Source organism: Coenobita brevimanus, chromosome 85, assembly GCF_032717465.1.
Source record: "Coenobita brevimanus isolate Jiangsu-jjx chromosome 85, ASM3271746v2, whole genome shotgun sequence".
In the NCBI taxonomy this organism is placed as follows: domain Eukaryota; kingdom Metazoa; phylum Arthropoda; class Malacostraca; order Decapoda; family Coenobitidae; genus Coenobita; species Coenobita brevimanus.
Genome location: NC_137038.1, coordinates 16,347,988 through 16,362,172, shown reverse-complemented (window position 1 = coordinate 16,362,172; position 14,185 = coordinate 16,347,988). Strand labels below are relative to the sequence as shown.

Genomic DNA, 14,185 nt, shown 5'->3' with positions numbered 1-14,185 from the left:
AATAATTGTCTAGAGGTAGCAAAATAGTGGACAGTACATCCTTGGACTAAAGGGTTTGATAATGGGGTCTGAGCTCGTGGAGTTTTATAGGGAAGAAAAATCCTAGTCAAACGTCTGCTCACATTTACACCAACACTGTGCTGTATTTTTTTCATTAATATTTTTGCCTGTTGTTGCTGTTGTTATTGATCAACCCCAGTCTGGCTGGCTGAGCAAACCCATCAACCACAGGCAAACAACTGCCCCTGCAGGGTTGTTCTGTGCAATGAACTGATGTTTCCTTGTGACTGATAGAACCTCGCTACAGTGAGGCACCGGGAAAAGTGTGGAGGTTTGGTTCCTGGATGGACGCCACATTTGTCTCTACTCAGTTAGCAGGGGTACCATAGCAGGCTCCTCATCATTCTCCCCCTTTTTTTTTTTTAATAGAACAGTAAGGAAAAACAAATGAATAAAGAAGAAGTAATCTATACACCAGATTGCATGTGTCCTTCATTCATAAAAATCTGTAACAGTTGGACATGAACAGCTGTAGATTGAAGTTTGGGGGGGAACCTCTCTGGGTAGCAAGTGTCAGAGCGGTGCAGTTCGTAGAATAAAAGAATTCTGGTAGGCAGAAATTCTGCAATATGGCAGTGTGACAGTCAGTCATGAGCACTTCAAGATGCTCGTATAGCGTGGGGGAAGGAGTGGAGAGGTGGCCCAATTGATGCAACTTCGTCCGAGGATTTGCCATAAAAGTATCTGTAAAGTAATGCAAGGGAGGCAACATTCTTTCTTACTTGTAAGGGAGGTAGTTCGTTTGTAATGGTAGGGTTATTAATAATTGTAACAGCTTTGTTTTGAATTTTTTCCAGTTGTTTTAATGCAACCTCTCCACATCCATGCCACAAGGAGGAGCAATATTCCAGCTGTGAGTGCATGTAGCACATGCCTGTTGTGAATTATAGCTAACTGCTTGTCAGTGAAGAAGCTATGGACTTTGTACAATAATCCAAGTCTTTTTGAAGCAGTTTTAGCAAGTGATCTAACCTGAGAGGTCCAGCTGAGGGCATTGTTAAGTGAAACACCAAGAATTTCAATACTTTTAGAGATAGGAATATTAGTAGCATTAAAGGTAATATAGGAATCAGGTAATATCTGTCTATTAGTAAATTGTATACAGTGTATCTGTTTTTTCTAGCATTAAATGAGACAATGTTGTTTTTATCCCCATTCATTGATCTTAGGTAAGTCTTGATTTATGGAGACTGCTGTACTGAGTTGTGAGTTAGAGATATTAAACTTTGTGAATGGGTTTTTAAGTGTGAATGAACTGTGAATTGTTGAGTCGTCTTCATATGAATGGATGGGATTATGGGTGACAGGTAAGAGTTCATTAATGTGTATTAGGAGTAGGGTTGGAGCCAGAACTGATCCTTGTGGCATGCCAATACTGTACTAATCGAGTGGATGTTGGAATATACAGCAATCTAGATTATCCAAAATAACAGAGCCACAGGCTTGTCTGGGTAATGGCTACGTCTGGATAATGGAGTTCTCCCCTAGCCCTCCTTCATACATAACATAATTGTAAAAGCCAGTGTAAAAGGCCACTACAGTACATTATACAATTGTTCTTGTTGTTTAACCCTTTCAGGTCTCCTGGCCACTATAGTGGCTTTCTCGGTAGGGGTCTCCTAGCCACTCCCGTTGCAGCATATTTAGGCATGAATGAAAACTGTTGCATGAGGCTGGTGAATGAAATAACGATACGTGCCGCTCCCCAGACCCCTCTGCTTCTACCAGGCATGCGCAGATTGCAATATTTTAGTTTAAACCGTCTGGGAAGAGATAATCATGGGGGGGGGGGTTGTACTTATTGGTTTTATTATACTGTTGATCTGGCAATATTTTTTTACTATTTTGTTATCAGACAGTTCATTTAGCAAAAGAATGTTGTTTGCAATATATATTTTACTGCTCTGGAGGATAAATAGCTCTCACCTCCCTCCTCCCTTTCATATCCCCCTTCCTCCACCCCCCTACCTCCCACCGATTCCCCACCTCTCTACCTCCCACCCTTCCACCCTCTACTCTCCCTCCAATCCCCCACCCCCTACTTCCTCCACTCTCCTACCTCCCAACAATCCCCCACCCCTCTGCCTCCCACCCTCCACCCTCCACTCTCCCTCCAATCCCCCACCCCCTGCCTCCCGCCTACGCACATAGCTGGCGCGTCGCAGGCAAGCAAGAGATCTCCGCGTTGTATGTCTCAATATTTATTCATTTCCTGGGTGTTAGAGTGTCTGATTGAGGGAAAATAATTACAGACTTATGATTTTAGGTTTCTAAGGTTGTTTCTGTAGCCTTTTATACACACACCATGCATTTATTTGTTACCAGGCGGACACACATGTGCAGCGAGTGTTGCCTTTTTCATTGACAAATGATTGTTAGTCTCCATACTTTTTTCTGATTTATATTTCATGAGATTCTCACATTTCCTGGTTATACTTATAACACCGTCAATTTTGAGAAATAATTAATATTTTATCACTGTCTCTACTGCTGCCTGTAAGTACACAGGATGATAGAGTTAGCAACAATAAAATAAACATATGTGCATACAAAAGGCAAGCTCGTGGGCTTACCCCCATGTCGTCACCCCCACAGCCTTTGATAGTACTAAGCAAAATAAGAGCAAAGTAAAATAATCAGTAGTAACTAGTAAGTGATAGTTTTATATGGATCTTGTAACTGTTTAGTTTGTTTTTCTTAAAGAAAACATCTCAAGAATCATTCACAAATCACGTTAGATGTAATGTACATATATTAGTACACTTTTTTTTTATGGAAAAACATGGAAACAAACAATGCAATCATGTTGCCTACGCACCAAGAAATCACCTACCCACGAGACGGCAGTACTCATACGCTACCACACACCACTTGCTCCGCAACTTCCCATCATTTTTGCATCACTTGTATAGTGAGTAGAGCTCTAATGTTTTATTGGCAGATGTGTATTACTTCCTTGTGCATGAATATGATATTTTTTTCTTTAATTGCAAACCTTGATTTAAAAAAAAAAAATGTGTCTCAAACGTGACCGTGGGACCTAATTGAGACCTGAAAGGGTTAACACTATCTGGTCAAGCAGACCTATAAACTACAGCCAAGCAGTTACCATGGTCAAAAAGACCCATCAACCACAGACAAGCAATCACCACTGCAGGGCCACACCCTGCAGTGACATGAAAATGTGAAAAAAAATCTGGCTACACAAGAAAAATGCAGTGGGCACACAAAACATAATGATAGAATGGAATAAAATCATGGTAATATAGAATAAAATGGTACTGTACAGTAAGCCAGAATATCAGAGTCAACACTCACAATTTGACCAACTGCCTGAGAGGAGCTGTTTACTACACTGTCGCTATGTGGGAACTGAGAACGACTGAGGGGATCTCTAGTGGTTGCTGGGTGAACTACCCAGCCAGACAGGGTGGCAGAACCTGGCTGTTGCTGCCCACCATGGCATGAAAATGTTTGTGTGACCATAATTTCTGTCTGGATGCATGCATTTTGTCCAGATATTATGAAAAATGAATGAATAATGGTTTCGAACAGCCAGATCATAACGTCTGGGTAATGGCAGTCTGGGTAATCAAGAAATTACTGTACATCATCTACTTTAACTTTTTGTCCCAGAGCTATGAGGAAATCAGAGGAACAAAAGATGATAGGCCATACCAAGGGTGTTTGGACAGTGGAAACATTGCCACACTCTCAAAAGCTTTAGAAATATCAAGAGCTACTGCATGAGAGTCTCCATGTTGATCAGTTGACCGATGGATGGTATGAGTCAGGAGATTGAGTAAATCAACAGTGGATCTTTCATGGTTAAAACCATACTGTCTATCACCAATTAAGTTGTTGGGTTCAAGATGTTTAACTATTTACTTATTATTTACAATCTCAAATACTTTACCATGAGAAGATGTGATAGCTATTGGTCAGTAATCAGAGGGGTCAGAGGAGCTTCCTTTCTCTGGAATTGGGTGGATATTGGCTTCTTTCCAAGAATTAGGGAATAAAGAAGTATGTATGCATAGTCTGAATAATTTAGCTGGAACAAGAGTACGTTCTGGGGAACACTTATTCAAAACAATTGGAGGAATTCCGTCTGGGCCTGGAGCTTCGTTGGTTGGTAAATTGTCTTGGATGGATTTTATGTATCTAGTCTGTATCTTAAGTGGTGCAGTTTCAGAAGAGTCAAGTTCTAGTATGGGGGTGTTCTGGCTGACTTTCTCTAAGGTAGAATTTCTGCCAAACATACTGGCAAGGATGTTTGCTTTACTATGCGGGTCATTGATAGTGTTACCATCTGAAGATTTTAGTAGAGGTTGGGTGATGACTTTTTAAAGTTATTATTTAAAGAACCAAGAGTTGACCAGACTGTTCTACAGTAGAACCTCAATTATCCGTGAGCCAATAAACTGGAATTGGTGCTAAACCGGAAAATTTAAAGAAAAATTCCAAAATCGATTGACCGGGGAAAATCCAGGATCTAACTAGCATTTCAAATTCACTGTGCAACCATCCTGCCCGAATGTTTTCATTTCTTCACCACCAGAGCGCATCACCACAGTCCTTGCCATTGTTTTCAGGGTTAGCAGCGTAAGCACTGCCTCACACCGCTGTTTTATCGCAATTTTCCATAATATTTGGTGGAATATCAGCCATGGCTCCTGGTACACCTACCAATAAGAGTATTCCCAAGCGTAAGAGAGTGCTATTGACGCTGAAACAGAAAATAGTCATCTGTAAGAGACTGGAGAAAGGTGCCCACACGAGTGATATGACACGTGAGTACAACGTTGGGTCCAGTACTAATTATGACATATGCAAGCAAAAAGACTAGCTTTTGAAACCTGTTACACATTCTGATGTCGCACAAATTAAAGAAAACAGACATACGCTTAAGACAGCGAAGTTTGAAAAGTTGGATACTGTGCTATATGAGTGGTTTTGGGGGAAAAGAGCGGAGGTTGTGCCATCATTGGACCTCTCCACATGGAAAAGGCGCATGATTTTTATGAATAAATCGGGATAAAAGAGCCATGTGCTTTCACCCTAGGTTGGCTACATCGTTTTAAGAAATGCCATGGCATTAGGAAGCTCAAGATTTGTGGTGAGAAAAGGTCGACTGATAAGAGTGCAGCCGAGGGTTTCAAAGAGAAATTTTGTGAATTGCTAATGGAGCACAGCCTCGATCCTGAACTTTGCTACAACACCGACGAGACTTCCCTCTTTTTTCGCATGGTGCCTGAGAAGACTTTGGCTGGGCCATCTGAAAAAGTAGCCTCTGGATTTAAGAAAAATAGAGAGTGACTGTCCCGCTGTGTTCTAATGCTGCAGGCACGCATAAAATTAAGCCTCAGGTGATTGGGAAGTACAGTAATCCCTCTACTTTCCGGACACCCACTTTCCGGACATCTCCACTTACCGGACATTGTGAGCCTGGACCATTGGAACCGAAAATGGCCAAAAAAAGAAAAAAATCCAAAAAAAAAATCCGAATTTTTTCCCACCCGTAATTTGAAATTCCCAAACGGTGCCAAACATCTGCTTACACCATGTCCCCTTTGCCCCTTCCTTCCTTCCCCCTCCTCCCTCCCCTGTCAGGGTTGCCGTTTGTTATTTTTCATTACCAAATGTGGGCCAGTTTGGTAATGAAAAATTCGTTTCATAATGAATCAGAATAATGCATTACCATCGGATTTTTCACATGTATGAGGATACACAGGATGGAGATGGTGGATTGTTTGCTCTCTCTGATTAATCTGGTAACTAACATAGCATGAAAATAATCAACATGGTGTTAATTATAAGGAGAGTGATTACATGTATTTCCACTTGTATATATAATTAGTGAAGAATATATGCTAGCTTTACAAATTTGGTAATGAAAAGTTAAATTTGGCAATAAAAGTTAAGGAGATTGATAATGTGGCCATTGTGATCTGGCAACTCTGTTTCACCGACATCAATAGTTACTCCCTAACTTTGATTGTGAATAGACACTGGAAGCCACATGTGCTTGTTTTTTGTGAATAAACAGTGAATATACTGCAATACCTCGCCTCTAGACCACATGGGAATTTACAGTGTTGTGCAGTGTTAAGAAATTTGAACTTAGAGTGCAAAGGATCAACTGTGGAGTGCGAATTAGCAGTTTGTCTGGCGGTTAGAACTGCAGTGGTGCAGTTAAGAGCAATGTGGAGTGTTAAACAATTATAACTCACAGTGCAAAGAATTAAGTGCAGCACAACACTGGATTACTGTACATGATTCAAGAGCATTTTCACCACTGCCAAAACCTTAGAAAGGCAGCCACAAACATGATGTAAGGACCCTGGCTGAGGTACAGTCACTTCTAATTCCTCATTCTTTGGTTCCTTTTCATTTATTTCATGCTTTATGTCCATTATTGGTGTGAATAGGGTCTTAAATAGGTTTAAATAGGTGCTATGCATGTCCGGTAGGGAGCTATTTAGGTGACTTTCAAAGTTAGGCTGGGTTAGGGTCTATAAGTACCAGTCCAGGAGGCTGGTGCCCACTATCCGGACAGGACCATTTTCCGGACGTGCCTTTGGCTCTATTACGTCAGATAGTGGAGGGATTACTGTATAAGTCGCCCTGAGCTTTTAACCCCTACACTGCGGGCTTGTTTACCAATGACTTGCGTGTGCCGCGGGGTTATTTGGGCTCCGACAGACTCTCAAAAAATATTTGCCAAAAATCATTTATTAGTCCTAGAATAATAAAATTACATATACTTATGGCACATACCTTCAGCTTTCTCCTGGAATGATTGTTGAGCCTTTGTCGGTTACCGTAGGACTTGTGGAGACCTCTGAAGTAGGGTAACGAAGTCTCCACTTTACACTTCCCGACAACCCGTAATATGATTACCACAGCCAGATACAAACACTATAAACACTATTCTACAATTTTCAAGTAGTTTGGGATCCATACTCAAAAAAAAAAACACTCTGAAAGCAATGGAAATTACGAGCGCGTCTGATCGTCGCACTGGCACTAGTTCGCTCATGGTAGTCTGTCATTTATTATTCATAAAACCCCTCACACTTTATATTTCTATTACTATATAACACTTATATATATCTACAGTCTTTATCCATAAGTTTCCTTCAGTAGTATTAGTTTATTGTCACTGTAGGGATTCAATTTCTTTCAGTAAAATACGTAGCATTCACTTTCTTGTCCTGTATACTGGCATTGAGAGTGAATGTCACTTTCATCTTCACTCTCATAACTCATAGCATTCAGACATGCTAGAGTGAAACTTTCACTTTCATTACTCCTAGGGTATATACTCGTATTCTTATAATACTACTCATTTACATTTCTATTTACGTTCTCTATTTTATTTACGTTATTTACATTTCTATTTTATTTACACTGTGTTGTGCACTGTCACTTGAAATAACTTATAAAACTATTTTCCATTGTTCACGTATATTTACATTCATTACTTTCACTTGCTGTTTACACATTATTTACAATTCCACTTGCACTGTTTTACTCAATAGAAAGATCGTAGTCACTCTTTTCTCAATTGTCAGCCCTTTACCTCTTTCCACATGAGGTTTAGTAGGGGGTAAAGGTCACAGAGCCATTTGCATGGGGGTGAAAAAAGGCCTTGAAGTCAGCAAGATGAAACATACGTCCTCTCACTTCGGAAGATGCGAGTACAGTGATAACGCAGGGGCCAGGCCAGCCAGCCTAGAGGCCTGCTTTATGGGTTATTCAGAGTTACCAATATTACTTCTTGAAACAGCTAAGTCTAGCACTGATATGATTGGCAGGAAATCTAGACAATACATTATAAATTTGGTAGTTCCAGGTGAATGTAAATATCATTTAGGCTTCTCCCTTCCCTCCTTACATGTATATTTATTACGAAAATAGATTAGAGGCCTACTTAGGAGATATATAATCAGAGCTACCAATGTTAAATCTTGAAACAGCTTTGTGTAGCACTGATATGATTGGCAGGAAATCTAGACAATACATTATAAATTAGGTAGTTCCAGGTGAATGTAAATATCACTTAGGCTTCTCCCTTCTCTCCTTACATGTATATTTATTACGAAAATAGATTATACGGCATATTTTAAGGGGAAAAAAACAGCGAAAATTAGCGAACGAGTGCACGTGAGGTGTTGTCAGGTGATAATTAGCCAATTCCAGGTGTATGGCACTCTCACTTACCTGATTTCTTTCTTGTATATATTATTTGGTATAAGAATACGACATAGGGCTTATTTCAATGGATGAAATCAGTGAAAAATTCCAGGGAAGATTTACTTAGCGTAGCATGGCCGGGCAGGCGAGAGGATAGGGTAATGGAGGGGGGGTAGGGAGGGGAGTCAAGAACGGGGAGAAATGGCTAAATTGTCAACAATGGATGGGAGTACAGATGAGATTAGGAGTGCTGACTAGTGTTGGACATTGTCAGTACTGATAGATGATACAAGCCCCCACTTGAAAGCCCGGGTGAATTCAAAATAACACAGAATCACAAAAGCGACGCCCCGCGGTATGATCCCTTGCTCCCAAGCGTCACGAAAGTGACGCCCCGCGGTTAAGGGGTTAAGGGATTAGTCCATCTCGCTGTTGATTATGAGTTTCAAACTAGTGCTTGGATTACAAGATACATACTCACTAGTTGGTTCCACCATCATTTTGTGCCCCAAGTCAAACAGCACCTGAGAGAAAGAGGGCTTCCCGGGGATTCAAAGGTCATTCTGTTCCTCAATAATTGTCGGGCTTATTCTGAGGCAAAGGAGCTGGTTAACGGGAACATTATGGCTATGTATCTACCCCCTGACATCACTTCATTAATCCAGCCACAGAACCAGGGCATAATCCAGGCAGTTAAATCCAACTACAGAAAAATCTATTCCCGCAAATGTGTAAACTTCACTGGTGGTATGCTGGAATTCCAAAAATCTTTCAACTTGAAGGAGTTTGTTTTTGCCTTGGCTGATTCTCTGAAGAAAATTACCAAGACAACTCTATTTAACTCTTTAACCGCGGGCTTGATTTGATTTTTCTTGTGGCACCCGCTGGCATATTCGCGCTCCGACAGACTCTCTAAAAATATTTGCCAAAAATCAGTTATTAGTCCTAGAATATTAAAATCACATATTCTTATGGCACATACCTTCAGCTTTCTCCTGGGGTGTTTGTTGAGCCTTCGTCGAGTACCGTAGGACTTGTGGAGACCTCTGAAGTTGTGTAACGATGTCTCCACTTTACACTTCCCGACAACCCGTAATATGATTACCACAGCCTGATATTATCACTAGAAACACTATTCTATGATTCTCAAATAGTTTGGAATCCATATTCCAAAAAAAAAAACACTGTGAAAGCAATGAAAATTACGAGGGCGTATGACATTCCCACTTGCGCTAGTTCGCCGCTGGTGTTGTCATTTATTATTCATAAAAACACTCACAGTTTATATTTCTATTACTATATAACACTTATATATATCTACAGTGTTTATCCATAAGTTTCCTTCAGTAATAGTAGTTTATTGTCACTGTAGACATTCAATTTCTTTCAGTAAAATACGTAGCATTCACTTTCTCATCCTGTATACTAGCATTGAGAGTGAATGTCTCTTTCACCTTCACTCTCATAACTCATAGTATTCATACATGCTAGAGTGAAACTTTCACTTTCATTACTCCTAGTATATATACTCTTATTCTTATAATACTACTCATTTACATTTCTATTTACGTTCTCTATTTTATTTACATTATTTACATTTGTATTTTATTTACACTGTTATGCACTGTCACTTGAAGTAACTTATAAAACTATTTTCCACTGTTCACTTATGTTTACATTCATTGCTTTACTTGCTGTTTACACATTATTTACACATTATTTACAATTCCACTTGCACTGTTTTACTCAACAGAAAGATCGTAGTCACTCTCTTTCAATTGTCAGCCCTGTACCTCTTTCCACATGAGGTTTAGTAGGGGGTAAAGGTCACAGGGCCCTTTGCATGGGGCTGAAAAGTGGCTGAAGTTAGCAGGAGCAAACAGACGTACCTTCACATTGGAAGATGACAGTGAACTGATAGGGGTGGGCCGGGGTGGCCTACCTAGGGAAATGCATTACTGCCAACATCAGCCTCTTGACAGCTGCTAATATATAGCAGTGAAATGATTGGGAGGAAATCTAGACAATACATTATAAATTAGGTAGTTCCAGGTGAATGTAAATATCACTTAGGCTTCTCCCTTCCCTCCTTATATATATTTTTAGTACGAGAATAGATTATACGGCATATTTCAAGGGGAAATAAACAGCGAAAATTAGCTAACGAGTGCACGTGAGGTGTTGTCAGATGATAATTAGCCAATTCCAGGTGTATGGCACCTTCACTTACCGTATTTCTTTTTGGTATATATTATTTGGTATAAGAATAGGGCATAGAGCTTATTTCAATGGATGAAATCAGTGGAAAATTCCAGGGAAGATTTACTTAGCGTAGCATGGCCGGGCAGGCGAGAGGAGAGGGTAATGGAGGGAAGGTAGGGAGGGGAGTCAAGAATGGGGAGAAATGGCTAAATTGTCAACAATGGATGGGAGTACAGATGAGATTAGGAGTGCTGACTAGTGTTGGACATTGACAGTACTGATAGATGATACAAGCTACCACTTGAAAGCCCAGAGGAATTCAAAATAACACAGAATCGCAAAAGTGACGCCCCGCGGTATGATCCCTTGCTCCCAAGCGTCACGAAAGTGACGCCTCGCGGTTAAGGGGTTAAGGCATGGAGGGAGGTGTGGCCAGATATTGAAGCCATAGCCTTGCAACCTGATGAGAGGGAGGAAGAGCCTGAGCATCAGACGATTGAGCATATTATTGGCGAAGCTCCTAGGTGCCATCCATCTGCCAACTTGAACCCACTGAACTACAGAAATGGCTAGATGCAGACAAGGAAACCCCAACAGAAAAAGTTCTGTCTGACAAGGAAATCATCAACAGTGTTCTTTCCCCTCAAAAGAAAGATGTGGAAGAGGTGGAGTCAAGTGACGAGGAAGAGGAGGAAGGAGTATGTTCGTGGAAAGATGCTGATGAATCATTTCAAAAGATCATCCAGTCCATGAAGAGAAATCCAGCCTACACAGCTAATGAATTGCTTTATTTTCGTAGCCATTATGATGACTTCCAAAATCGCTGTCATGTAGCAATCAAACAGTCAGACATCAGGGACTTTTTCACAAGGGGTAAATATGCAAAAACAGCAGACATTTTACTCGTATCCTCCTGTTCACATGTGGGGTTCCCAGATAGTGATGCATCAACGTCCACACCAGCAAGTACTCCAACAAAAACAGCTGCTCCACCAGTCTCCCCTGTCAGGCCTGTTCGACCCCCAGCCAGCCTATCCACTTGCGTCGATAAGTCTGCATCACCCACAACTCTGCTTCCCCCACCCAGCCCTCCCTCTGAATCTGAATCTGATGTGAATGATGTGATGGTGATAAGTGATGATAATGGGTAATCATGTACAGTAAATACAGTAAAAAAAGAAAAAAAAAGGAAAAATATAACAAAAAAAGACAAAAAAATAATGTACGTAGCATAGTTGAAGGATACAATAATTTTAGCAGTGTTTAACATTTAATTTTTACAGTACTAGTTCAGTAAACGTAAGTTTATTATACATTATACAGTTGTCTTTGACATTTAGTAAAATTATTACAGTAGAGGCTGAGTGGCTTTTGGGTAGGTTGGGAGGTGGAATACTGCAGCCTACTGGAGCATCAATGAGTCATGGGTGAGTATACACTACACCTTACTGGATTATTGTACATTGTATGCCATGCATATACACATGTTACATTAATTGTATGTGTCTTTCCTCTTCCTTCAGCCTGTGGGTGACTCTACACTGAGTGACAAGCCAAATGGTTTCCTCTACACCAGGAAACCATTTTCTACGCTGGGTGGTAACCATATAACCAAATTTTGGCGCCTGGTGGTTTAGTGGGTAATTATTGCGCTCCAATCGGATTGAGCCGGTGAAGGTTTATATCCAAGGGGTGGTTTGATTTCTCATGTAATACCACTCAGATGAGTGAGGCTGGTTGCTCTCATCTTAAATGTCGGGACCAAACGCGTAGCCCGGGCTCCTACGCTCCTCATGGGGCAATGTAGGATTGGATGATGGATGGATGGATGGATTATTACTTTAATTATTATGTATGTGGTATTATTACTGTATATGCAAGTCATGCTACTTCTATAGTGTACAGTGTAAGACAACAGGAAATAGGTGTTAATCAATAATCCGGAAAAATGGTTTTACAACATTTTGAATTCCCCTTGACTCCTGGGTAATTGAGGTTCTACTGTATTGTCATTAGAATTATTTAATAGTCTGGATGCTTGGTTGTGAAGAAAATTTAATTTAGCGAAAGTTATTACTGCTTTTGTATGGTTTCTAGTAATTTTAAATTGACTGAGCGATGCAACGGCTCTTGATTTTAAGTAAAAGTTATATGCTAAGGACTTTTGGGTTGTTGCTCTGGCACAATTGCTATCAGTCCATTTTGGGGAGTTTGATCTTATAGTAAACTGTTGACTGGATAATAACAATTCCATACCAGCTTGTATTAAGTTGTTAATGTGGGACTGGGTAGAATTGATGTCAGTGGAGAAGTAAGACTGCCATGGAATATCAACAAGATAATTTCTAAATCCATCCTAGTCAGCCCTGTATAAGTGCCATTTTGCCACTCTGATAGGCTCAGAATGGGGAGGTTTGGGGAACTGACTAAAGAGGCTTTGATAAGATTGTGGTCGGAGGATCCAAGTGGTGACAGTACTTCTATCCTGTATTGATCTGCGTTATTTGTCAGGAGTAGGTCCAAGAGGTTTGCTTTATGGTCAGGAATATCGGGTATTCTGGTCGGTTGTTTACCAATTGCATGAAATTAAATGATTCTGCAAACAGCTCGTATTCTAGACCAGTATCATCAGTCCTGGCGGGGCACAGCAACCATTCTACAATGTGGATGTTAAAATCACCTAAAATGGTAATTTCAGTGGCAAGGATGAGGTTAAAGCTTATGGAGTAAAATATGCAGGATTCTGAAGAAGCACTGGGGGAGGGATAAACTATACATATATATTTGGTAATATTTAGATAATTTATTTTATACAGTATAGGCAATAATCAAAACTAGCTGAAATGAATTTCAAAACAGTGTCCACTGCAAATTCAGATTTGATATAACAACAGGTTCCACCCTTGTTATGGAAGTTTGTGAGGAGATGGTAGCCAGGAAAACAGAATGGAGATGTGTCAGTAGAGGGAGAGATTTGGGATTGTGTGAGGAACAGAGCTAGAAGGGATATTGACTGAATGAAAAAGTGAACGGAATTCAGAGTGGTGCTAAGACCACAGATATTGGTGAAATACTGTATATGGTTGAACCTGCATTTTTCCACTGATGAGCCTGAACAGCATTTGCAACAACCACTGTCAACACAGTTGTTTGATTGCGACCAGGAGGACCCTGTGCCGCCAGCCCTACCCTGCCAGTGGTGGCAATCCAAAATACCACCAAATTTGCTGATAATGCAGGGGTCATCTGGTTATATGGTTACTACCCAGCATTATGAATAGTTTCCTGGGTTACAGGAAACTACAAGGCTTGTCATTCAGTGTAAAGCCACCTGAAGTGGGGGGGGGGGGGAAAGATGGAAAGAGAGAAGTAGGTGTGAGGAGGAGAGACACAGAGGAAGAATGATAAAGGTGAGGAAGTAGGCAATGCATCATCAAATGAGTGGATGATGGTTGCTGCCACCTACCACTGATGTGAAGTAATGAAGGATTGAATGTTCTTGATTTTTATTGTTACCTTTTTTTGTCAGCACTTAACATACTACTATATATATGATAAATTCATTGCATTAACTCCCTCAGACTCTTGTGACATATGAGGCCCCTAATAACATAGTGTACCGAATGCCACATGTTGAAAACGAAGAAAAACGCAGTTAAAGTTGCATAACTTTCAAAATGCCATAACTTTGGAACTAGTGAATATTTTTTAGTGCTCTTTTATA

General features: G+C 40.4%; 1 protein-coding gene across 4 annotated transcripts in view; it reads left to right on the top strand.

Annotated features, from left to right (window-relative positions):
- The window catches only part of Nmnat (nicotinamide mononucleotide adenylyltransferase), a 534,591-nt gene that overhangs the window by 393,765 nt on the left and 126,641 nt on the right, over window positions 1–14,185 (top strand). Inside the window, exon 8 of one of the 4 annotated variants that reach the window (XM_080280514.1) lies at window positions 858–1,294. The exons of the other annotated variants lie outside the window; for them this stretch is intronic. Within the exon in view, the coding sequence (XP_080136640.1) occupies window positions 858–927 (70 nt within the window). The 3' untranslated portion in view covers window positions 928–1,294. Of the gene's footprint in view, window positions 1–857; window positions 1,295–14,185 lie in introns of those variants that run through there. 4 annotated transcript variants of the gene reach the window in all.